The sequence below is a fragment of the Pteropus alecto genome, unplaced genomic scaffold (genome assembly GCF_000325575.1).
Source record: "Pteropus alecto unplaced genomic scaffold, ASM32557v1 scaffold34, whole genome shotgun sequence".
Lineage (NCBI taxonomy): Eukaryota > Metazoa > Chordata > Mammalia > Chiroptera > Pteropodidae > Pteropus > Pteropus alecto.
Genome location: NW_006435763.1, coordinates 928,177 through 955,138, shown reverse-complemented (window position 1 = coordinate 955,138; position 26,962 = coordinate 928,177). Strand labels below are relative to the sequence as shown.

At 34.8% G+C, this 26,962-nt stretch overlaps 1 protein-coding gene across 2 annotated transcripts in view; it reads right to left on the bottom strand.

The window, feature by feature from the left end:
* Window positions 1-2,539: 2,539 nt before the first annotated feature.
* ATF7IP2 (activating transcription factor 7 interacting protein 2) overlaps window positions 2,540-26,962 on the bottom strand; it is a 26,704-nt gene continuing 2,281 nt past the window's right edge. Inside the window, exons 3-11 of one of the 2 annotated variants that reach the window (XM_006910880.1) lie at window positions 23,370-23,504; window positions 22,233-22,331; window positions 18,088-18,221; window positions 14,494-14,496; window positions 8,122-8,192; window positions 6,857-6,912; window positions 6,337-6,406; window positions 3,537-3,622; window positions 2,540-2,953 (exon numbers count right to left, since the gene is read on the bottom strand). In XM_006910880.1, the coding sequence (XP_006910942.1) occupies window positions 2,540-2,953; window positions 3,537-3,622; window positions 6,337-6,406; window positions 6,857-6,912; window positions 8,122-8,192; window positions 14,494-14,496; window positions 18,088-18,221; window positions 22,233-22,331; window positions 23,370-23,504 (1,068 nt within the window). Of the gene's footprint in view, window positions 2,954-3,536; window positions 3,623-6,336; window positions 6,407-6,856; window positions 6,913-8,121; window positions 8,193-14,493; window positions 14,497-18,087; window positions 18,222-22,232; window positions 22,332-23,369; window positions 23,505-26,962 lie in introns of those variants that run through there. The other variant, XM_015588598.1, reaches the window with a different exon arrangement.

Below are 26,962 nucleotides of genomic sequence, written 5' to 3'. Positions count from 1 at the left end.
GTCTAGACATCAACTAGGTGGCAGTCAAGGATGGATGTGGATGAGAGCAAGTACAAACTAGAAGAGCATGTGTGTGTCACCACCTCCACCCTTGAAACCATGGGAATCACGGGTCTGTGGGAAAAGCACGAAGCAGCACACGTATGGGCCTTGTACTTGGACAGGCCAAAGGCATCTCTGGCTGAAGCTGCAGGTCCATGAGCCAGCAGCTCAGCGAGCAGGCATAAACCGCCACACTGATGCCCTGTATCTACTTTCAGAACGTAAAACGTTCTGAAATTGACTGCTGTTTCATTTCTGCCTCGGAATCTTATGCAGTGTCTCATAACCAACGCTAACCTTCACATGGCTAGAAGACATCCTGGGAGAGGTAGTTCCAGGTTAGTGACATGGACACAATACAAAACCACCACACCTGCCTTATGAGTGTCAAGGGCGATATAGTGTACTGCTCATTGACCAAAAATGGCAGAGGTTTCCTTTCCTGTTCACCTGCAGCTTCGACACCTGCCCTAAGATAAGCCAATCAGATGTGTGTCTGAGGTTTTGATTCTGGAGCCACAAGGCAGCAGGAACAGTGGTGAATTCTTCCTGTTCCACCCATCTGGTCCCCACGAGGCAGCACAGTGTGGCGTATGCAGCAGGAACCTAGGACCAGAGCACTGGGTTTGAATGGGCTGGGTCTCTGTGCCTTGGGCAAGCTGTCTAAACTCTGACCAGTTTTCCCATCTTTAAAATGGGTAAACTTAACATATCATTACGTTGTAGAATGTGAATTGCATAAACTCAGGTTTGAAACTTAATTTGTCACAACCTTTTTTTCCCCCTTTTCCCCAAGCCTGAGTCTCTCAGTTCCATGGTGATTCCAAGAGCTACCTAATAGCCTTTTGTCAATATATTCAATTTTAGCTTATCAGACTTTGGTCCTGTCTCTTAAAAGAGGCATAAAAGTTTCCCAACAAAAGTACGTGAAGTGTTTCATGGCACCGGTGGGGTCTGCTCTTTGAACTATGTACTGGATCTCTTTGGTGTCACTGATAACAGTGGAGAATCTTGCTCCTGCCCTCCAAAAGGGGAGAAACATTAATGCTTCTAAGATGCCTGCTGTCAAGCCTTCCTCCCTTTTCCTATTACTGTGAAAACTTTTAAGACTAGCGTGCTGATCGACATTGCCGATTCACCGGTTGGGGAAGCGGTTTCACTTTGGAGACACACACCAAAATCTTGCTAAGGTCTGTGGGCTTCCCTTAGCGAGTGACTGTCTAGCTTACATCAACCAGAGGTGCAATCCTCCCTGAAAGGGAGCCCGCGTCCCAGGCCGCAGGATGCACTCCATTGGTGAGCCCGAAATGGGGCTGCAGAGGGCAGCTCATCCCATTCATTTCAGCCCAGAATCTGGCTGGCTCTTTCGGTCGTAATGTTTTGGAAGGGAAAGACACAGGAGACTGAAAAATAACAGCTTTATTCATGGCTGAAGAGGTGAAGGCATCCACAAATGCCAAAGAAAACCATTCTCTGTTCATTTAAAAAATCTCAGTGCCTTGGAGGCTTGAACTTTCACTATGTAACAGAAAAGAATGCCTCTTTTTAACAGACTCTTTCACACTAATGGTTATCTTCCCGTTTTCTCAACATCCCATAGAGTTTGTCCCACTGGATCCTGACTTACCCAGTCTGTTCACTCATCAAGTTTCTTGGGTTTCCTGTGCCAGCCACAGCTTCAGCGAAGTGGCCCCTCAGATAGAGAAGTGCACAGGACACGTCTATCGGAGAGCCCTAGTGTAATGATGGCAGCCAGGAAATGAGCAAAGCGTAGCATTAGGGAATCAGCCAATTAAAGCCTTAAATCTAAGGCAGACAATTCCATTTTCTTCAACTGAAATAGTGGGTTGGATGCTTTTATAAAAGATATTGTATATTTTGTGTACACAGCACACAATGAGTAACTAATTTTATTATACATATGTATACAGATTTAGGGAATACCTCCAGACTATTTCCCTAAATGATAGACGTTAAAAAAAAAAAAGGAGGTGGTGGTGAGGGCACAAATTAATAGCCCTTAGAATTTGAACAGAATGGGAAGACATTTATTTTCATTTTCATAAAATCTTGGTGGAGATGCACCCCAGGGATTACCTGGCCTCAGTAAAGAACTGATTTTTCTTGTACCTATACTGACCACAGGAAGGTGACCTAAAGCTGATTGTCTACAGAGTAAATGGTGGCTGCTCGTATCTTCGGGCTTCTGAGAGCAGCAGTTCCATAGTCACCAAAGGTATCATACATAGCACAGCTTAGAGACATGGATTGATGATAGTGGATGTTCTAGAACATATCCATTGGAAGTACTTACTGAATGCAAATCAGAAATTCATAAAACTGGAGGCCACTACAACATAAGGAAGAGGACTGTCCCTCTACAAAGGGCTCACAATCTTACTGGCCCTTCAAGATGGCATATTGTAAATAAACAACTTAAATATGAAAAAAAAAAAAACCAATGTAGTACAGTATATAATTAATGAAGATTTTTCTTTTAACTGAGAGCTTCGGAAAACCCAGGGATAGATTTTATATCACAAAATGGTCCATATCGCCCAAAAATATCTTTAGATTGGACAGTGAAATAATATTTGTTGGAAGCTAAAAACTGAGATAAAGTACAGGCCATTGGGAGTGGTAAAGCTTTAATTTCTCCAATTTTCTTCCAAACCAACTTATTATTGGGGTTCTCATGGCACAGGAAGAGGTGGTAGCTTTCCACGGGCGCACACTTGGGATTGATTTTGGTGATGTTCCAAGTCAGGGCGATGCCCTTGGGTCTCAGCACCCGTTTCACTTTAAGCTCAGGCTTCTGGGGAGGAAGTGTGTCCCGGATTTTGTCTACCAGTTCAGGTAGCAGTACTGGTGGTTCTGGGAGAGGTGGCAGATGCTCAAAGGACTCAGGAACCTAAAACACATTTGTAAAAACTTTAGTGAGATGAATTGGTGGGTTCTAATTCTTTTAAAGTGGTCAGCTGCAGTTCTACCAAATCCTAAGAACAAAAGGATGCTTCAAGAATATGTGAGGCTGGATCTAGTCTTTTCGAGCTTAAGCTTCTTTCGGAGTTAAGATTCTACACTGGAATATCACTAACCCCGCACTGGGTTGGGTGACACATATTCTGGATAACATTCCATCTCATTTCCAAATTGTGTTCCCCAACACTGTGCTCATTTACATAAAAAGTGTGTGTGGACGAGAACATCCATTTCCCCCTATCCTCATCAACGATGGCTATTATTCTTAAAACAAAAATCTTTTCCAATTTGTGGAGTAAAAAATTCTATTTATTTTAATTTCTAGCTTCTAGAAAATTCAATAACAGTATTTTAATTGTGTAAATAGACTCAGAATAGCACAGTTTGAAAAGCACATTAAAGCACTTTCCAAGATGAAATATGACCCAAATTACTTTTTGATGAGTAAAACGTGCACTTCCATTTCCACTCAGTTTGGACGACTGTCCCCACACAGCGTTTCATGTCAGTACCTGGGTTGCACTTTGTGCCACTTGAGTTGTCTCTTTTGAGATAGAAACAGCTTTCATAGGTGACTCCAGGGTGGATACGGGATTTTCTGTGAACAACACAAGGTTTAAGAAGTTAAACTGATCTGCAATAATCAATCCCTTAGCCTTCAAGCAAAGAATAGTAGTCTGCACCCTGGGTGGATGCTAACTTCTAAAAATTTCAGAAACTTAAACACATCTATTAAGCAGTAAAAACCATTTTAGATCCCTTGTGTATGCAGTCATATAATGGTTCCATATACTTTATGAACCTCTCCAAATCAAATTTGTTAAACTTGTAAGTTTCTTTTGACTGACAAGGGTAATTAAGAGTGCATTGTGTTTCAAAGTTAATTTATTAGTCACTTTATTTACTGGTGTTAAAAAATTTTTTTAGAAGAGGTAATGACTTTATGATTTTAATTCTCAGAGTCTGTACAGCCTTTTTTAACTGGTTTTAATAATTAGGACTAGATCTGTAAAAGCATAATCTGTAGGTTAATCATCACACAAAAGCTGACATAAATGACCTTTAATTTTTCAAGCGAACAGTTTCATACAAAAAAGATTCTAACAAATACAACTTTCCATAACTAACATTCCTTCTTTCAATAGTTTGTAGAAGGTAAAGCTAGAAAAGTTTTGAGTCTAAGTCACTAAGAATTTGCATATCTTTGCATATGTTAAGGAGTTTAGATTTTACCCTAAAGACAAAATCATAACCAGATTTGTATGTAAGAAATAATATTTTAGTGGCAACTTGGGGGATTCATTAAAAGCAGTTAAGTCAGGGCAGAAATATTAGTTAAAAAGTTATGGCAACAGACCAGGCCAAAGGTGATGAAATTCTAAAATAAGAAAGTATGAATCAGATCTGTTAGCTTCTCAGGAGACAGAAATGATGGGCTTGAAAACCGACTAGATGTTGGAATGAGGCAGATCTAGGAGTCAAGCGACTCTTCCACTTCTGGCTTGGGAAACTGAGTGAGCTATTGATACCGTTTACCGAGTCTGGGAATATGGGAAACAACCCAAATCTGACCTGACTGGTACTCAGAGCTGTACATTCCACAGGACAGACTCACATCACCACGAGTTAGCATCATGAATGAGCATAACTATCCTTCTATTTGCTAGATTTCAAACTGAAGCCACCAAGTTAAAGGTATGACTTATTTTGTTAAGCACTGAATTAATCTGTGTTCTTACTTTGTATTTCACTGTATCTCAAATCCTGTATCATGCAGTTTAGAAACAATTCGGTAATCTTAATCATTAAAAAAAGTAACTGATTACTTCATTATGGACTTTATTTTTCAAATTTATATTTTTAATCTTCATGTTGAAACTGGAAATTGAAGGGTTTTTAAATCTTATCATGAGGTACCTGGAGATTCCAATGGCTCCAACCTTTTTTGGATCCATAGTTGAAAGGGGGGAAGGAACTGGATTACATACTTCCTATATAATCTCCATTTTAAAAATATTACATAATTTAGTTATGCTAATAAGTAGAATTCAAACATTTCATCAAAAAAGTACCATAAACATTCACGTACAGTTATTAAGAGATGAAACCTTACAACTGGTTACCGGCCCCAGAGGACTGTATTTTACTTCTTTTTGTTTCAATCTGAGAAAGAGGCCACCTTGTCATTCTCCGTCTACATTTTCATGTTATGCCTTTGAACCCCGAGAAGGAATTCATCTATTGAGATGGACTTTGACTCATTATGGTTAACCAGGCCTAAAGTCAAAACGAGGGTCTAGTGGCCACGTACTGACGGGGGCCTCTTATGCACTCTGTATGCTGGGAAGGACCAGAGCTGAGCTGTTTCCCACACTATGCCCTGCACGCTTACCCTACCTGCGTCAAGCACTACAGAGAAGTTCTTTATTCTCTCATCACCATGTTATCACTCAACCAATAGACTATGACCTGCTCTAACCAATTATAACTGTACAAAATGTACTCTTACATTTGCATTTATACCAAGCAATCCAAACTACAATTTGGAAACCCCATTTACATGAAACGAACTAAAACTATCGGTGGGAGATTTTCCATAAAAAATGGCCTTTCCTTCATCTTGGCAGAACACTTTCAGGCTCTGTATTCACGGTTTGCAAACTATTAATTGAATAAAGTATCTCTTTTTTCACTCCAGTGCCTTTTGTTGGATTTGTTTACACGCTCTAGCATCCTATGCTCTCACAACCTCTATTGTTAAGGTTAAGGAAGAAAATGTGCGTGCCACAGGGAGAAAAGAGATTCAGAATAGCCCCACACAACCCAGATGTCTTTCAGTGAGTGACTGGATAACCTATTATACATAAACTATTATATATCCCTACCACGGAATACTACTCAGCAATAAAAAGGAATACTACTGATAACACGTGACAACTTGGATAGCCCTCGAAGGGAATTATGCTAAGTGAAAGAAGCTAATCTCAGAACGACACACACCGTGTCATCATATTTGCCTCAAATCCATGGAATAACAATTACAGAGGTAGAAACAGATTAGTAGTCACCAGAGTTTAGGGACTGGGGACAGGAGGTAGATGTAGCTATGAAGGGGTAAACATGAGGGAACCCTGGAGTGTAATTTGTGTAATTTGATTGTGGCAGCAATTATACAAATCTACATGTGATAAAATTGCACAGAACTATACACACACACACTAACATCCTAAAACAAACCTCGTAAACAGGTCAAACGCATTTTGAATTGTTACCCTTCCTTCTTTTTTAAAAAAAGAAAGACAAATCCTTTACCTGTGTTGCAGTTTGACAGGTCTTCTTCCGTCAGGTCAATCACAGAATCAAGTTTCTTTGTTTCTACAGCCTGAAAAGTTATGTTAAAAAAATGTTTTGCCTCAATAGCAGAAAATGTTTTTTAAAAATAAAACACACATCATTTAACATTATCATATAGAAGCTAGAGATTGAACATTCTCTAAGTCTTCATGGTTTAATTTAACTCTACTATGAAAGAGAAAGTCATGAAATACTATATAGTTTCTGAAAATATGACTAAACAGAATCTATATAAGTTAATTTGGTAAGGAAGTATGGTTGTAAAATATGTTTATCATTACCTGTTTGCCTGTTAATGTTTAAGCTAGACTGGAACCTGGTTATACTAACTAGTCAGAGATTAATTTCTCAGAGAACGAATTTCCCAAAGAATGAATAACAAAGCTGAGTCATCCAACATGTAGCAACAGTAAAGTTCCTAAAACTAATGTATTTAAATAAACAACATTCGCAGACAATATTTATTACCTACCGTAACTTCAGTTTTAGCATCAGGTGAATTGTGAGAATTTCCTGATGTAATTTTTCCAGTATCTAAAAGAAAAATTTTAAAATATGAACATTTGACATGTTTATTAAATTATTAAATATTTATGGACTTTGTAATACATAAATGCTGAAACACAATAATGGGAATGATAATTAACGGTTTATTATACAATCATAAAAAGTAACTCAACTGACCACCTATTCCAAAGACTGATGAGCAAGTTAAAAAAATGTAATTTTGGTTCAAAAGATTTTATCCTGTAACTTTACAACTGTATTAGTAACTCTTTTTTGAAAACCTATATGTAAATTAATAGGAAATAAACTTGGAGAGGTACCACATTTTTTAGTCACAATATCTTTAGACTGCCTCAGAGAGCTGAGGGGCATTCTTCCTAGAACCAGTAGAAAGCCTCAGGCAGATGCTTAATATCCCTTAAACTCTTTGATCCATAGTCTTAACCGCCTAAACCAGATGAACAATTAAGTAGTTGTACACGTGGAGGCAAAATTTTATGAGATTAAGATGCAAATACTCTAATACAGAGTAAAAAATAAAAAAGAAATGTAGAATTTTGAATGAGGAATTATGAGCCAACAAGATACTAATCTGTGAGGAAATTTATTGGAAATTTAAGGTTAAAGATTTTTTTATATAAATGTAATAAGAGAGAAACTCTACAGAGCAACGAAAAGTACTATAAAAACACCAAAAGTTAAAAATCAAAGAACTAAAGAATAGCCAAATTTTAAATCTTAAGTATACTATAACTTAATAGATAAACCAAAAAGCAAAGCACTAACACAGGCCAGAGCAAACAAGTAAAAATAATGTATATGAAAAGGTAAGTAGTTTTATAACTTACAAAGCCATTAAACAAATAGTAAAGAAACAAAAGGCCATGAATTGATAAAACACAAAGTTAAAAAAAAAAACCTCAATTATATAAAAAGTCCATTTCCTTTTCCAGTTATTTTTAACCAATTGTAAATTAAAAGGTAAGTAGTTTTATAACTTACAAAGCCATTAAACAAATAGTAAAGAAACAAAAGGCCATGAATTGATAAAACACAAAGTTAAAAAAAAAAACCTCAATTATATTAAGAGATCATTTACTTATTCAGGTAATATTAACCAAATGTAAATTAAAGCACTTGTGAGAGTAGAATTTTATTAAAAGAATATTCAAATCTCTAAACAAATACTGATTTTAAGCTTTCTAATTTGATCATATTTTAACCAACTTAAGATACCTGTTAGATTTGATGTAATTGGTGTTGTCAAACTAGGGCTTTCCACAGAAATCAACATAACATCATCGTTACTAAAATGATAAAAAAATTAAACAAAAAATAAACTAAACATGCATTTTTAAGCTTAAACATACAATCAATGGTTAGAATTCTTCTTCTAACTTAACATTTGTAACTGACATGTTTTAATCTAATAATTGTGGAGGTGAAATGGAAATGATAAAACCAAATACCTATGTATTACCAATTACATGACCAAAAGTTTATGGATATCCAATAATAATGGACTCTTAAAACTTAGTAGACTTCTACTTACAATGAATCCAATCTAGAAGTATATAATATACATAAGTGTGTAATATAAAGTCACTCTGGCACATACACTTGCCTTCATGAAAATGAAACACGTAACTGAAAGAACTCCATTAAGATACTTTGACTCTTTTGTAGGACTATAACAAATAAAGCTATTAAAAATTAATTCTGCGACTACCTCACTATAGTAGCAGTATTTACCACACTTTTACTAAACTAAGCATTGATGGTAAATAATGCTAATTATGGCTACAGAATATCCTGGGTCAGAAGACTATCTTCTGCTTCTATTTGACCCTGATACCACTTTTATGAGTTTGGCATTTAAATCAAAATTTTAAAGAAAATCTTGATGTAAATTTTATCAAGCCTGTAAAATTCTAGATGAATTTTCTATATATAGGGTTATACCAAGTTCTTATAGATATATTTAATTTTTGGCTTTTGTATTTAGGTCTATAATCCATTTCAAGCTATTTTTGTATATGGCGTAAGGTTAAGAGTTGAGGTCTACTTTTCCCCTCTGGTTATTCCAATAATACTTCTTGAAAAGATTATCTTTTCACCATTAAATTACCTCAGCATTTTAGTTGAAAATCAATGGACTATATGTATACTTTCTATTCTGTCCATTGATTTATATGTCCATCCTTATGCCAATACCATTGTTTTAATTACTACAGATTTATAGTAAGTCTTGAACTCATGTAGTTTATGTCTCCCAACTTTGTTTTTCTTATAACATTGTTTTCATCTTCTAGGTCTTTTGAATTTCATAAATTTTCAATCACCTTGTTACTTTCTATAAAAAATGCTGCCAGGATTTTGATTGACATTGCATTAAATGTACAAAACAATTTGGGCAAAGTGACATTAATATAAATTTTCTGATTAATGAATATGGCATATCTCACCATATCGCCCTTAACTTCACTCAGCAATATTTGGTACTTTTAAAAATTAATACTTTTTTATAGAGCAATTTTAGCTTATAGTTAAATTAAGTGGAAAGTACAGTGTTCCCATATACCCAGTTCCTCACCCCCGCAACCTCTCCTACTACCAAAATCCTGTACCAAAGTGGTACACTTGTTACAACTGCTGAACTTACCTGACACATTATTATCACCCAAAGTACATAGTTTATAATAGGGTTTACCCTTAATGTTGTACATTCTATGGGTTTTGACAAATGAATGATGACATGACATGTATCCACCACTCCAGTATCATACAGAGTCATTTTTCTACCCTACATATCCCCTGTGCTCTGCCTGCTCATCTCTCATCTCTCTCCAGTAACCCCTGGCAACATCTCATCTTTTTTATTGTCTTTTTTTTTCTATAGTTTTGTCCTTTCTAGAATGTTATATAGTTGGAATCATACAGTATATAGCCTTCTCAGATTGGCTTTTCACTCAATAGTATGCATTTAAGATATGCCCATGTCTTTTCATAGCCTGAAAACTCATTTTCTTTTTAGCACCGTTAATATTCCATTATTTGAATGTACCACAGTTTATTTACCCATTCGCCTGCTAAAGAACATCGTGGTTGCTTCCAAGTTTTGACAATTAAGAATGAAACTGCATTTTATGCTTCTATTTTTTTCTCCTTTCTTAACATATCAATTATACTTCTAAGTGGTTGCCCTATAGTCTGCAATACACATTTACAACTAATTCAAGTCCACTTTCAAATAACACTATATTTCTTCACAAGTAGTGCAAGTATCTTACAACGAAACATTCCCAATTTTTCATTCATGTTCCTTCAATCATTACATCATTCATTTCACTTTTATGTAAGCACACACATATGCACAATCACACTGTTGCTATGATTTTGAACCAACTCCTGTCTGTTAAATCAATGAAGAAAAATAAGTTTCTATTTTATCTTCACTCATTCCTTCTCTGATGATCTTTTCTTTATGTAGATCTGATGTTCTAACATATCATTTTCCTTTGATATAATTTATGATACGATATAAAAGTTCTTTGAAGAATTTTTAACATTTCTTGTAAGGCAGGTCTACTGACAACAAATATCCTAAATTTTTGTTTGTCTGAGAAAAGTCTTAATTTCTTCTTCACTTATGAAGGATAATTTTGGAGTACTTAATTTTAGGTTGGTGGTTTTGTTCTTATAACACTTAAGATTTTTACTCCACTTTCTTGCTTGCATAGTTTTTAAGAAGTCAAATGTAATTTTCATCTTTCCTCCTCTATAGGTAAGCGTTTTTTCCTCTGGCTTTTCAAGATTTTATCTTTGCTATTCTAAAGTTTAAATATGATATGCTGAAGTGTAGTATTTTTGGTATTTTTCTGCTGGGTGTTCTCTAAGCTTCCTAGATCTGTGGCTTGGTATCTAACATTAATTTGGAGAAAATTCTTAGTCATTATTCCTTTAAATGTTGCACTTGTTCCTTCCCCCATGATATTCCCATTGTGTGTATGTCACTCCCTTTGTAGTTGCCCAAGTTCTTGGATAGTCTGGGTTTTTTTTTTTTTTTGGTCCTTTTTTCCTTTTTTTCGTCTTGGAAGTTTCTATTGTCATACTTTCAAGCTCAGTGATTCATCAGCTGTGTCTATTCTACTAATAAGTCCATCAGAGGCATTTTTCAATTGTTAGTGTTTTTCATATCAAGCATTTCTTTTTCTTTAGAATTTCCATCTCTCTCTGCTTAGTGTTTTTTATATCAAGCATTTCTTTTTCTTTAGAATTTCCATCTTTCTATGCTTACATTATCCACCTGTTCTTGAATTTTATCTATATTTTCCATTAAAGCCCTTAGCATATTAATCATAGTTTTTCAAAACTCCCAGTCTGATAATTCCAACATTCCTGCCATATTTGATTCTGATACTTGTGCAGTCTCTTCAAATTGTGTGGTTTTTTTTTTTGTTTGTTTGTTTGTTTTGTTTTTTGCCTTTTAGTACATCTTGTAATTTTACTAAAAGGTAGACATGTACTGGGTAAAAGGAACTATAGTAAACTGGCCTTTAGTAATATAGTGGTAATATAGTAATATAGTAATAGAGGTCTAGTAGCATTCTACTAGACCTATGATTAGGTCTCAGACTTTTAGTGAGCCTGTGCCCCTGGAATGTAAACTTCACTAGTGCTTCTCAGTCCCACCCCACCACACCACTCTACCCTACAGCTTAGGTGAGACAGGATGGCTAGAGGGGACTATAGTTGGGTATTTCCCCTCTTCCATGCGGAAGGCTAGGGGGAGCAGGAGTTGGATATTTCCTTTCTCCCAGATAGGTTAAGCTCTGAAAATAGTTTCTCCTGATGGCAGGCCTTGTTAAGAGAAAGCTCTGGTGCATTTCAAAAGGTTCCTTTTACCTTCCCTCTGCTGGAAGCATGAGAGGATTTTTCTGCAATATTCTGAGGACCTGGTAGAGCTTCTGTAGGTAAACCTCACAAAATTGTTTTAGATTTTCCTACCTCTGCACTAGTTCCTGTGGTTTCTGCTCATAGGTTTCTGTTCCAATTCCTATATGTTGTGATTCTCAGTTTCCGCATGTTTGTCTCTCTAATTTTGGGAGCAGTAGTTTGCTCTGTAACCCTTCTTCTCTGATGGATCTACGAAGAGTTTTTGGCTTGGCAGGGGCTGCACTCATGTGAAGGCATGACTGGGGCTGGAGGTTCTGCTTCTAGAGTGGCTTACTCACATGGCTGTTGGCAGAGTGCCTCACCATCTGGGACTCTGCACAGGTTGCTTGATATCCTCGAGTAACTTATGCTTGCTTCCATGCTACTGTGGCAGTTAAAGTGCCCCAGAGCAAGCTATCTGAGAGAAAGCAAGGAAGCTATGATGTCTTTTATGATCTAGTTACATACTGTCACTTTTACCGTTTCTATTTGCTGTCACTACATATAGCCCAAGAAGGGAATTAGGCTCCACCTTTTTAAAGGGAGGAGTATCAAAGAATATAGGGCGAACCCACTCTGATGGAAGATAACATGATTTAGAGCCTCTGTAATTTTCAATACACAATGTCCTATATGCAAACAAAAAAAATGAGCAGGTGTAATAAGAAAGAGGACAGGGCAAATGAATAGAGACTCATGGACATGGACTATAGACTAGTGGTTACCAGAGGGTAGGAGGTGGGGAAGGAAGGGGGAGGTAGACGTGGTAAAGGGGGTCAAATATAGAGGGGTAGGGGGAGGGCGAAGTGGGTAAAGAGGATCAAATATATGGTAGCTGAAGGAAACTGAAGTTTGGGTGGTAAACACACAATAGAATATACAGATGTCAAATTATAATGTACACCTGAAAATTATATAATTGTATTAACCAATGTTACCCCAATAAACTTAATTTTAGAAAAGTTTTAAAAAAAGAGGACAAAAATGAAGAATAGCAAAAAATGAGCTAAAAGTTACCCAGATACAAGAGTCATAAGAAATGGATCAGAAAATAACAGTGATAAAATGTTTAATGCATGGATAACAAAATAAAAAATTTCACCAGAGAACTTGAATCTATAAAAAAGAATCCAATGGAAAGAAGAAAAATTACACAAACTGAAATTAAGAACGCAATACATGGGCTTAACGGCCACTTGGATCTTGCTGAAGAAAAGATTAATAAACTGAAAAGTACCCAGACCACAGCATAGAGAACAAAAAAGATGGAGTATACAGCAAAACACATAATACAGAGAAACACATAATTAGAAAGAAGGGGAGAAAAGACAAGAATGGTACAAAAGCACTATATGAAGAGATAATGACCAAGAATTTTTCAATGACGACGAAAGAAGGCAAGCCACAGAATCAAGGACTATGAGCCTCAATCAGGATAAGGATACATTAAAAAGCAAAACAAAATACCCCATAACTAGCATCAAACTGACTAAAACCAAAGAAGTAGACTATCTTAAAAGCAGCTGGAGAAATACAAGTATTATCTTCAAAGAAGTAACACTACGACTAACTTTCCAATAGAAATTACAGAAATCAGAAGACAATAACATCTTGAAAGTAGTAAAAAAAAAATAACTGTCAATCTACAATTCAATACCCATGTTAAAATATCCTGTAAAAATAAAGAAAAAATGAAAGTATTTCCAGACAAATAAAAACTAACAGAATTCATCCTGAGCAGAACTTAAAAAATAAATAATAAATGGAGTTCTTCAGGCAGAAGTAAAATTATTCCAGGTGGAAAGATGGAAATACAGGAAGGAATGCAATAGAAAGGGTAAATATTTGGGTAACTCTAAATGAATAATGACTATACAAAAAATAGTAATATTATTTTGTGAGATATAATATAAAATTAAAATGCATGAAAACACAAAAGATGGGGCAAGCAGTAAATGGAGTTAAAGTGTACGAAGGTCAAGCATTGCCTACAAAATGGTAAAAGTAGAAATTCATATTATTAGACTTTAATATTAGAATCAAGAATCCCTATCATGATCTTTAGGATAACTTCTAAAGAAACAATGAAATATATATAATTAACAAGGTAATGGGGAAAGGAAAAAAAGAATTAAAAAATTCTAAAATGGAGACAGAGAGAGTCATATTTAGGGGGAAAAGGACCATAAAACAGATGGGACAAATAGAAAACAAGTAGTAAGACTGCAGTTATGAACCTACATATATCAGTAAGGTTGTATTAAACATAAACAATCTAAATTTTCTAATAATTATTTTCAAATTGAATTAAAAATACACATTGTTTAAGAAATAATTATACTAGTACCCACATAGTCAACACTGTGGTAAATATATCTTAAATTATCAGCACTTCAGAAACCTATGTGCCTCTAACCTGTGTCATAAATCTCCTCCAAAAAATAGCATTTGTGGTACTAATTTCCTTGTTTTACTCTTTGGATTTACCACTTAGCTTTGAATTCCTAAATAATATACTTTTGTTTTTCTGGCTATTTTTGAACTTTGTTTGAATGGAATCATACTATTCTTTTGTGTCTGCTTTGCAATACTGTTTTGTGGGTGTAACTCATACTGCTGAACATGACTGTGGTTCCTTCATTTTCATGAATGTATGGATTTCATTGCATGGACTTACTGCAATTTATTTTTCTTTTCGACTATACAACATTTTTTCTTTCCAGTTTTTGGCCATTATGGAAAATGTTGCTAATAAACATTTCTCTCTATATATATCCTATTGCACATGTATACATGTTTCCAGGCAAGGTATATATCATGGGATGGGACTGCTATGTCAAAGGATATTCAGATCTTCAATATTTCTGGATAATGACAATTTTTTTTTTAAAGTACTATACCAATTTACTCACCCCAAAACAAAATGTTAAATAAAACCAATTCTATTTCAAAACCTCACCAATGCCTTGTATTACCAGATTTTAAAATGTTTTACTTTTCCTTATCTGATATAAAATGGTATCTCATTGTGGTTTTAATTTGCATTTCTCTGATTACTAATAAAGGTGAGCACCTTTTCATATGTTTATTGGCCATTTGGAATTCCTCTTTTGTGAAGCAGATGGACAAGTCTTTTGCCCATTTTTCTTTAGTATTATCTGGCTTTTACTCACTGATCTGTTGAAGTTCTTCACATGTATTCTGGGTACTAGTCCTCTACAGGTTATATGTGCTGCGAGTATCTTCTCTCACTCGATAGCCTGTCTTCTCACTATCTTTATAGTGCCTCTTGAGAAAAGAAGTTTCTAATTTTAATGTGGCAAAACTGATCACTTTTTCTTTTATGATAAGGGTATTTCAGATGCTACCGTCTAAGAGCTTTATAATTTTCCTTTAGTTTCCTTAATCCACATGAGATTGATTTTTATGTATAGCTTGACATAGGGATCCAATTTCTTTCATATTTCTCCCAACCCGGATTGCAAATTCACATCATTTAATAGAAGTCAATAACTTCCCAAATGACCTGCCACTCAATCTCCATCATATATCACATACAAACATGCACAGGCTTCTGGACTCTTCCACGCTGTTCTATTTGGCAATATCACATTAACATACACTTGCAAATATTACATTATCCAATTACTGTAGTTTTGTAATGTTCTGACATCTGATGGCAAATTCCTTCCAAGTTGTTTTTCTACTTAACGTATAACTTGGCCTCTTAACCTATTGCATTTACGTATACATTTTAGAATCAAATCAAATCAGCTTGTCAAGCTCCATAAAATTATACACTGGGAATCTGAAATTGTACTCCATAAATTAATTTGAGCAAAAGTAAAAACAGTTCATAACACTGCATTGTCCAAACCATAAACATACTACTTTTCTCCACTGAATTCTTCTTTAACATTTTTCAGAGTTTTGTAACGTTCTTCAGAATTACTACATGTCTTGTTAAATGTATTCTTAGGCACTTGATATGTTTGGTGCTATTGGAATTTTTAAAAATTTCATTTCCTACTTGTTTATATATCAGATATGACATATAGGAATGTCATTGATTTCTTACATATTTAAGTTTGAACAATCTTTCTAAATTCTTATTAATCCTAATAATTTATCTGTAAATTCCTTTGGATTTCCTACATACATGCCATCAATTATCGAAGAATAGTTAATATTTATTGTTGCTTCTTTTTGTATCCTTTATTTTTACTTTTCTTTCATTGTTTTTTTTTGTATTTTTGCATTAGCCAAACTATTCAGTATAATGTTAAAGTAGTGAGCACAGGCATCCTTTTATTTTGTATCTCAAAGTGAATATTTCCAATATTTTACCACCAGATTTGTTTTAGAGTTTTTGTAGATATTCTTTTTCAGATTAAGGAAGTTATCTCCGATTCCAGGTTTGCCAAAAATTTGTTTTTAATCATAGATATTTTATTAAATCCTACATTTATTGTGAGCTGATGATTCTTCTCCTGGAAAATTACTTTGATTTTTTTATTGTTGAACCAAAATTGCAGCATTCCTGGGACAAACCCAACTTTTATGGATTGTTGAACTTGGTTTGCCAGTCTCTTGTTTAGAATATCTGTATTTATTTCATGGGTAAAAGTGGACTGCAATTCTCCATTTCTGTAAAATTTTTAAATTGATTTTAATTTTAGTTATACTAGATTTTAGTACCAGTGTCCTAAAATGAACTGAAGAATATTTCCTCTTTTTTTTTCCCTTTGGAATACAGTAAGTCCTCACTTTACATCATCAATAGGTTCTGTGACTTTAAGGGAAAAGACTATAGCGAAACCACTTTGATCATAGACTAATGGATATAAACAAGAATTAAATTCCTACAGCATCTCGTCAAAATTACAATGAAACAAGGTTGAATGAACCGTCATTATTCAAGGACCTGCTCTAGTCTGTTTAAAATTTGTGTTTCTTCCTTAAATGTTTTACAAAACTTATTATTGAATCCACCCATGAGAGTCAAGTGACACATATTCTCACACTCGCCAAGGGCTGAGGGTTCTGCCTGAAACAGTTTCACAAATTTCAGATTCTTTAGTCATTATGGAGTTTAGGTGGACTGTTCATATCATAGATATAAGGCTCTTCTTTACTTTTGTTATCAGCATTTAATTTTTTTTTGTTATTTTAAGTTTTAGCACATGCATCAGTAAGTGGTAACAACAAAGACTCACTGAAATGTGACTCTTGCCTTCTTCAACTAAATAAATGCCTTCTTCACAGCAACTTCCTGGTTTAAAACTGAAATATGGGCCTCTCAATATCATGGAATATTAGGTTTTCCCTGGAGAGTCAAAACTACATGTATAGTCCCAATATCAACAATCTACTGCAAATGGTATAGACCAGACTGCTTCTCATTCGTTTTATAGCATCCTTGAGTATACACAGCTATTCTGGGAAAGGGTGTTGTACTTCAGACAATGGCTATCATTTAATTCACTTATTTTTGCTTGTATATTTTCCTCTTTTTAAAAGCTGAGGTATAATTTAACAAATAAAAGTAAAACCATCAGACATTTTAAGTAGTAAATGTTAAGACTAAATAATATTATAAAGCTCAGAGAAACTGTTGAGAATCATCAGCGAAGAGAAAATAATTCATTAAGATGCCCTCCCCCTACTCCCCACTCCCCTCCTTGAACATTAATCCAGGCCTGGATCATCAATCATGTTTGTTAAACTAAACTACTTCTTCCCTACCAGCCCCAAATATTTTAGGCTAGACTGGAGATTAGATGTCTCAGCTGTTCTGTGACTCAATTACGCAAATAATTTAACCCACTGACTCTAATTTGAAATTATCACGATAGTACTTTAAAAATGTGTAATTTTAGGCACTTTTCCCCTAGTCTTACTTTCTTAGTCTTACTCTTCTATGCAATTTTTTAAAATTACTGTTTGATAGGGCCCTGACTTTTCTGCATGTTAATCTGGAAACTACTGTAGTGCTCCAGTCACTCACTCCAGATACCATACCACAGATGGAAAGCATCACAATGAAAACTCGACACCTAACCAATTCAAATTTATTTAGTATTGTTAAAACAAATAAGATAAAAGCTTTGGAGAACCAATTCTGTTCCATCATTACACTATTCCTATGTAAAGCTTCATATAAATATAAAGCTTTAAGTTATTTTATGCTTAATTAAGAAAAGGGTATATCTTTACAAGTATATATTTAGATAAATAAGTTTATGCATTTTTTGTGGAAATGCCTACCTTTCAGAAACAGCCTCATCATGATCCAGTGACAAATCAATCTTTTCACTTGCTTTTTCTGAAAAGTGAGAAGGTTCGGAGTTCACAGACGTCTTTCTTTCATATGGACTATTAACTGACTCTGAATTTGCAACCTGTCAATTGGATGAGGAAAAACCAATTGAGGGGATGGTTAACAATTGTTTCCTTCCACACAAAATTGATGATAGGTAAAATTTCACTTGGAAAATGTTCTTAAAATAGTCTTACATATATATGGCAAGACATATATTAAATTATAGATATGTCAATGGCTGAAGACCATGATTGCTGTTTTCTGTCAAAATGAATTTAAAAAAAAATTCAAAGAAATAAAAATGATAGTACAAATTAACTTTCCCTGAATGGAAAGAAGGAAAAATGAAGTACCTAGACACATTTTATTTCTATTATACCAAGTTTTAGGAATTAATAAACATTAGAATTTAACAAGGAAACTTTTTGCTTTTGTTATACTTTTAGTAATGAGTCAGGACCAAAAATAAATAAAATTTCAACTTGCTCTTTCATTTAATGAGTTTTGTTTAAAACCTGGGAGCTGAAACATTTAGTCCATGCTTTGGTTAAGAACTTGAAGTATTTAAAATATATGTGTCTATTTATTAATACAAAAGGATCAATTGCTTGCCCAATTCATGGGCTTTTCTGATAGACAGCATGAACAGAAAGATACGCAAAGGCAGAATTCTAAAATGTTATTATATTACATGTATAGATTTTATATGTAGAAATAGGTTCAAACAACAGTGTAAAACAATAGCAAAAATAGTAGTATTCTTTCAATTCCAGGACAAGGTGGCATAGACTCACTTTCCCATGCTCCTCAGCTCTAAGCACCACTAAATACCCTGGAAATTATTCAATGGATAATCATAAAATCCCTATGAAAGGTGAAAAGAGGGCAGGCAGTCTGTCTGGGGACCTCAAGATTGAGAAGCAACACCACAGTGAATTCCTTGAGTTTTCTTTTGATTATCCATACATCCTACACTGAGTGTCAGAAAGGCCAGGGATCCATCCTTCTCTCCAAACCTGGAGCAAGGTGGTTAATCTCCCACTCCATACCTGCAAAATCAGCAGCCAGTTTCATTGCAGCACTAGTGTCAACTGGATCCCCCCTGACACCTGGGGCAGCAGTGGCCCTAACTGGCTGCAGTGCCAATGTTAGCAAAGCCCAGTCAGGAACCAAACCCCAGGACTCCACCCCTGGAACAGCAGTGAGCCAGATCCACGGCAGTGTCAATGGGGCCATCATCACACACTTGTGGTGTGTGCAGACTACTGAAGCATCAGCAGTGTTCCTGCTCCACAGCTGCAGGTCCAAATTACTGCAGTGGCAGTGACCACAGGCCAACATTTCCTGAACTTTCCACCCACATCTCTGGGGAGGCCAGGCAGCACCAGCAGGGATGGAACAGGAGATCCAGTGGGGCCATAAGAACGAAGCCAACCAGAATAGCACTGCAAGGACTTTGAAAAGTAAATTGTCGTTGGAACTAGAGCTCACAACAGGAGTCTAAGACTACACAGTAAATCTAAACAGGGTAACTGCCTACTGAAAGAAAGTCAAATGCCTAATTTCTTCAAAGAGCTCTCTGTGTGACTGAATATTCTGACTTTTTGATCTTTCCAAGGCTCTAGCAAAAGCTTGTCCTGACACACTATTGGCTTTCTCTCCAGATCATAATTTTCTGACAGTGAACTTCCTAATTTTAGGGTCTTTTGCAATTGGGACAGGCTTAGAATTTCCCAAATCAAGTCTTCCTGGTTTGTTTTTGCTCAACAGTTTCCTTTATCTCTTCTCTCTTACATTTTACTATAAGAAGCAAAAAACCAAGCCAAACCTTCAATGCTGTGCTCAAAAATCTTGTAAGCCTAATAAAATTTCATCACTTACAAGTTGTTTTCCATATCACTGAGGGATATAATTCAGCTAAGCTTCCTGTCACTATGTAAAAAGAACCCCCTTTCCTTCTGTTTCCAATATCATGTTCCTCATTTCCTTCTGAGCCCTAACTTGCAGCCCTTAACATCTATATGTCTACAAAAAGTCTGTTCAAGGCAATCAGGATTTTTAAAAAATCACACTTCTCAATATTCTTCTAGGCTCTACATTCTTCTAGCCTCTCATTACCCCATCCAAATCCACTTTCACATTTTCAGGTATTTGTTATGGCGGCACCTCACACATTCTGTATTAGTTTCCTGAGGATGCTATAAGAAATTACCACATGCTGGGTGGTTTAAAACAACAGGAATTTATTCTATCACAGTACTGGAGGCCAGAAATTTGTAATCACTTTCGCTAAGCTAAGATCAAGTTGTTTGCAGGGCTGCATCCTTCTGGAGGCTTCAGGGGAAAATCTGTTTCCTTTTTCCAGCTTCTGGAAGCTGCCAGCTTTCCTTGGCTCATTGCCCCTTCCTCTATTATCATTCCAACCTCTGCTTCTACTGTCCTATCTCCTTGTTCTGCTGCGCCCTTCCTGACTCTTTTTTATAAGGATCCTTATGACTATTGAGCCCCATCTCTAAGCTTCTTTTACCATGTGAAGCAAGATATTCACTGGTTCTACAGATTAGGTCATAGACATCTTTTCAGGGCCATCATTCACTGCTATCAACCATCTTGGCAGAATTAACACAAAAGTGACAATTACAGAACATTACAAGTGTACATACAACAAGGGAAACTATATCTTGGACTATAAGTGTCAATAACAATCAAGATCGAATTTTACATAGTATATTCTCTGACCAAAATTAAATTAGATTATCAATAAAAATAACACGCGAAAAAAACTACCAAATGTTTGGAAATTAAACACATTTCCGAATAACTCATGGTTTAAAGAGTAATACCATAAAGGAAATCAGAAATTATTCTAAACTGATGGAAAACAAATACTATATATCAAAAATTATATCTGCACTAAGAAGTACATTATCTAAGCACTGAGAGGATGCTTAAAAGGTGCTTAGGAAAAAGCACTGCTTACAAGGCAATTTATAGCTTTGTATGTTTTCCAGTAGAAAAGAAGGTTAAAAATTAATGCCCTTTCTCTTCTAAGAAGCTGGAAAAAGAACAAATCATATCCAAAGTTAGTAAAAAAAGAATAAAAAACAGAAAAGGGAAAAGGGATAGAGAATTAATAAGATTTTAAAAACCCTAGGCAAGACCAGTTAAGAAAAAAAAAAAAAAAGAAGCTTACCAGTATCAAATGAAATAGAGCATATCACTACAGATCTACAAATATTAAAAAGATAAGGAAATTTTATCAATAACTTTATGCTAACAAATTCAACAACTTAGATAAAATGGACAAATTCCTTCCAAAGATAACTTACAAAACTTATACAAGATGAAATGAAAAAATCTGAATTTCCCGAAACCTATTAAATTAATAGAATTTTCAAGAAAAAGTCTTCCTACAAAGAAAGTTCCTTGCCCAGATAGTCTTCAGAGGTAGATACTACAAAACATTTAAGGAAGTAATAAAAATATTACATAAACTTTCAGAAAACAGGGAAGGAATATTTCTCAATTCATTTATTCAGGCTAGCATAAATATGACACCAAAGTGAATAAAGACACTACAAAAGAAATTCTTGTATATATACTGAAGATTATATTTAAATTTTAAGTATACATTGCAAAGTACATTTTGAAACAAAATACATACATATATATATGAATGTACCAAATATAAACATGGCTTAGGGGATGAAAAGACTGACAGATACATGACAAAAATAAATATATTAAAATAGTAAAGGTAGAATTTAGGTGTTGTGTATACAAATATTCACTGTAAAAGTACTTCAACTGTGTTGTATATGTTTGAAACTTTTCATCATGATAAAATGGTGGGGAGGGTAGTCTAGGCAATCACAAATCACATCTCTACTTACTTTATGAAAGTAATATAAGTCGCATTTACTTTTGGCTACCTAAGGGTGTCTTCCCCAGAGATAAAGTCACAGGAACATTCTAAGTATCGATTTATTGCCTTTTTAGCTTCTTAGTTTGGAAACATATTCATTTCTTACAATTCAACTACTTATGTGGGTCAACCAAGTTATTAAAACTCCTATGTGTTTATACCAACCTTATAGGCTGTATTACTGGATAACACGTTTGGCTGCAAACAAGTCCTTTGAGATAACAATACTTTTTTAATACGTCTTTGAAGTTTTGCTATTTTTGCCTAGAAGAAAAAGAGGAAAACAAATAAATATGAAACCAGAGTACTAAGTAATATACTGAGATGGAGGAAAAACTATTTGCCAAAGTAGTGTTGTGAGACTAGTGTTGCATCCACCCAAATAAATGAGAAATTCTTATATAAGCCAAAGATTTAAATCACGTTTGATGCATTCATCAATGGATGAATGGAAAAAGAAGATGTGTATAGTTACAATGGAATACTATTCAGCCGTTAAAAAAAGATGAAGTATTGCCATTTGTGACAACACAGATGAACCTTCAGGGTATTACGCTAACTGAAATAAGTCTGACAGAAAAGGACAAAATCGTGTAATTTTACTCAAACAAAAAAGAAACAAATCAAACCAAACCAAACTCTTAGGTATAGACAACAGACTGGTGGTCACCAGAGGGAAGGAGGGTTTGGAGGACAGTGAAATGGGTAAAGGGGCCGAATGTTTGGTAACGGATGGAAAGTGGACTACTGGAGGTGAGCATGCTATAATACATACAGATATTGAATTATAAGGTTGTACACCGGAAATTTACATAATGTTATAAACCAATGTTACCTCAATAAGAAAATCACGTTTGATGCTAGTATGACATTCTAGAATGGAAGATAAAAACATCAAACTTATAACAGATTCATAATAAAATTAATGTTGGTAGAAACACCACTCAGCAAGTAACCTTAGAAGATTAATACAAAAATAACGACAAAAAGAAACCATGAAAAATGCTTGAAACAGGTAGTACAAGCTCAAATACAGAATATATTTTGAATTAAAAGAAACTGCCTATGTATTAAGCCTGTCAATCAACACCGAAAGGCTGATATTTCTAAAAGCATTTGTCAAGGGCCAATATTGCTGAGATAGAATAAATTCTATTACCTACAGAATCTGATACGTCAGGTTTATAGACAGGGATCATATTTGGGCCTGCCTTTATTGTTTTCTTTTCTTAACATACCAAATATCACCAAATTCTACTTTTTAAAAGACTCAAACGAAATCAAATGAAATTAGAAACTTACGAAGAGTTCATCAGCTATTGCTTCATGTTTATTCCTGCACTGTGTCTTCCCAATGCGTTCGGTCAATTCTTTCAGTTTGTTATCAAATAGTTTGTAATTTATACTACAGATCTCCTGTCGAATCAAATGTTTGACCTAGAATTTTAAAATAAAAACCAAAACACCCCACATTTCAAATTTAAAAGCAATTTTATTTCCTACTTCTTAAAAACAGCTTTGTTCTTTTCTGGATTTACTGTTAAGCAATAAAATATAGTTTATATTTTTATGTTTATATTACTGTAATAGTAAGTTTTATAAAAGTCGAATATCAAATTCAGCAGAGAACACCTAATATTTAAATATATGTATAAATTAGAAATTAAATTCTCTTGATTTTAGTTTCCTATAGTTTCAGCTGAATCCCATAACATATATTAATGAAACAAAAGTCTATGTCTCATTTATATTTTGTAATGACCATTACTGAAACCTAGTAGTCTCTAAAAAGGAACTCCATTTATGTGAAAACCAGAGCCCAATAAAAAAGGTTGGTTGGTCTGTAGCTGATATGAAGTAAATTATGAAAGTCTGAGCCTTGACCCTGCCATTAGCAAGGTATATGACCTTTAGGAAGTCACAACATATCTGAGCTTCATTTTTCTTGTCCACAAATAGGTAGATAATACAATGTTGAATGAGTGGTGCTCACTGGATTTTTATAAGAACATAAAAAGATAACATGCAAAAGAGTTCCATAAGGTGGAAAACATTGAATTGATACAAAGGAAATAAATATACAAGATAATATCTTTTACTTGCATAGTTCTAGGGGTGACTTTCTTATTGTTAAAATTGAAAGAAGCCAGGGACATTTATGTGGTGACTAATGCTACCTGGCATGGTATTTTAACAGATCACAGTAGCTATCATATGAAATACTGATGTATTTTACATTTGGTTGGTTTTTACAAAACAGATTGCCCTATTTTCAGGCAGCATAATTAATCTCAATGCCCACTGATATTAGCAGCTCTGCTGAGCCATACATTTAGAAACATCCACTGTAGTTATTTGCTCAATGTGTATTGTCCTGTAAACTATTTTCATAACAAAGTAGGTAGTCTCTTAGCAAAAAAAACCTGTCACAATATATTTAAGGTATTTATTAGTAATAGTTACAACTTTCCCTTAATATCTTACTTCTTGGTGCTCAAAACTGGAACATAAAAGTTTCTATGTTAAACTCTTTTATACTGATTATCGCCTGGATGATTAGTCATATTCAGTACTTTTATTTGATTATTCCCAAGGTTTTAGCTTTCTCATTTTCAATTGTTCTTATTCTTCAACATTACTGTTTACTTGATTTTTTCTGTAATGCTTCATTAATACTTCTTCAATGGTTCCTCAATATTATTAGACATGACTGTGATTACTTTTACGACTTTTAAATATTTGATTAAATTAAGTGCTTAAAATATATGTGCTATGTAAATAAATGCTCAGAAACACATACCATTTTTACTGACAGCCATTACTTGTCACTCATGTGTGGTTTTAATGGATTATTGTATGCTTACCAGTTTACTGCCTGGGGTCATAATGCGAAGCTCTAACCCAGATGAATCTTGGAGACACATATTTAAGTGTTTTGAATAGGGGAATATTGTTTTGCTAACAAGCAAAGGCTACACAGTGTTTTTCAAACTTCTGTGGTGAGGAAGAATCACATGGGATACTTGTTAAAATCGTAAAATTCCTAGGCCCTCCTCTTGACTTACCAAATAGAATTTACTGGAAAGGAAGTGGAAAAGTTGTATAATTAACAAGTATCACTAATTATTTTTATCAGGTAAGTTTGAGATGAGTAGCCTAAAACAACAGTCTTCAACTATTAGAGCTCAAGAAAACACAATTTAAACAAGTACTTCTGGTGATTCAGATAGAGGCAGACTCTTAAAACTCAATTTTGAACTGAATGTCCACCAAGGGGGTGATTCCTCTTGGTTAGAGTGGACATTTGTTCTCATTTAGTGGTGATGTTCCTCACACAGAAGTAAGACATAATCACCTCCACCAAATACCTCATGAATGTCTTCTGCTGATGGTAATGTGTCCAAATTATGAAATCAGATGGAAGTCCTAGATACAATTTGCAGATTGTAGCCAAAGTGGCCTAAAGATTGGAGAAAGATTCGTGGGTAGAAAGACTAACTTGGATTTTAGAAGAAAAACCTCTCTACTTCAGTAATTTAGTTGGAACCAACTAGCCAAGATCCTTATGAAATCTCAAGAGGTAAGAGTCAGCAGTTCCGGGGCTCTCAGTAGGAAAGAACACTGTCAGAATGGGAGGCCCTCTTCCACTGGGATTCAAACAAGAAAAACAAACAAGTGTTTAGAAAGTTTACTGCTTGGACAGGAATCAAAACATCTAGTGAGGGAAAGCCAGCTATTTAGAGGTAGGTAAAAAGATAGGGATTAGCTAAAACCCAAGCTGTCTGTGGAGAATGTGCAGTAAACTTCTGGGCAGGGTAGATAACAAAATAAACTGCATTCCCTAAACCTCACTGAGAAGGACCATTTTCTGTGTCCAAGTATTTTGTGAGGCAGATAATAGTGAATGAAAACCTTGATTTTTCCATGCCACTGAAATGAAAACTTTCAAAGATTAAATTTTGTTTATATCTGTCCATATCAGAACATATTTCTGAATTAAGCTACTAATCTGAAATAAGACACAGCTGTAATCCCCAATCTTTTCCTTAAACTAGATCCATGCTTACCATAATTCTGCTACCACTATCCTGCAAACAACAGAACACTTATATTTTTTATCAGTGTCTCTTTTGGTCTTTCTAGAAGAAAACAAGAGGTAGAAAGGGAAAAATTGTTGACTCGTCAGTTAAGCTGATTCTGCATGAGTCTCAAAATGTTTCCAGTTATTATGTGAATACACATTCGTATAATATGTAACTATATAATTGTACTGGTCTGTTCTTGAAAACAGTAGTGTTTTTGTTTCTGATATCTTGTTAGCAGGATGGTTTGAACTGGGACTTTTTTTTCCATCACAGCTGACAGGGATTAATTTACTACTCAATGACTTACTTGTAGTATTCGAGTGGCAAATACTGTAAAATAGCAGATATAATCATCAAAACAAGACCCACTAAAATTGAAGCTCATTACAGTTAAACTCAGAGTTGGTCAGATATGTATGGCAACTATACAATACAATGAGATGAAATGGGGTAAAAATGAAAGCAAAACATGCATTTAATAATACTATAAAGCAAAATGTCAGATAACACAGCATATCTCTGTAAGCTTGGAAATTAGGGCAAGTAAACCTGAATGTAATAGGACATTGCAATTAACTGGGCTGTCTGAGCCTATGAAGTTGTAGACAATTGTGGTAAGGTCTACAAATAGCTATAGATGTAAATCAAAGAACCCCATGATTAGTACAAAACAGACTGTTCAGCAAAGCTCAAGGTCATACAGTATCTGACTCACGAAGAAAGCGGAATGTAGTATTGACTAAAAAGCCCATTCTCTTTCTACGATAGCACTCTATCTAGGTTACTCTGCAAAGGATCATTCCCAAGAAA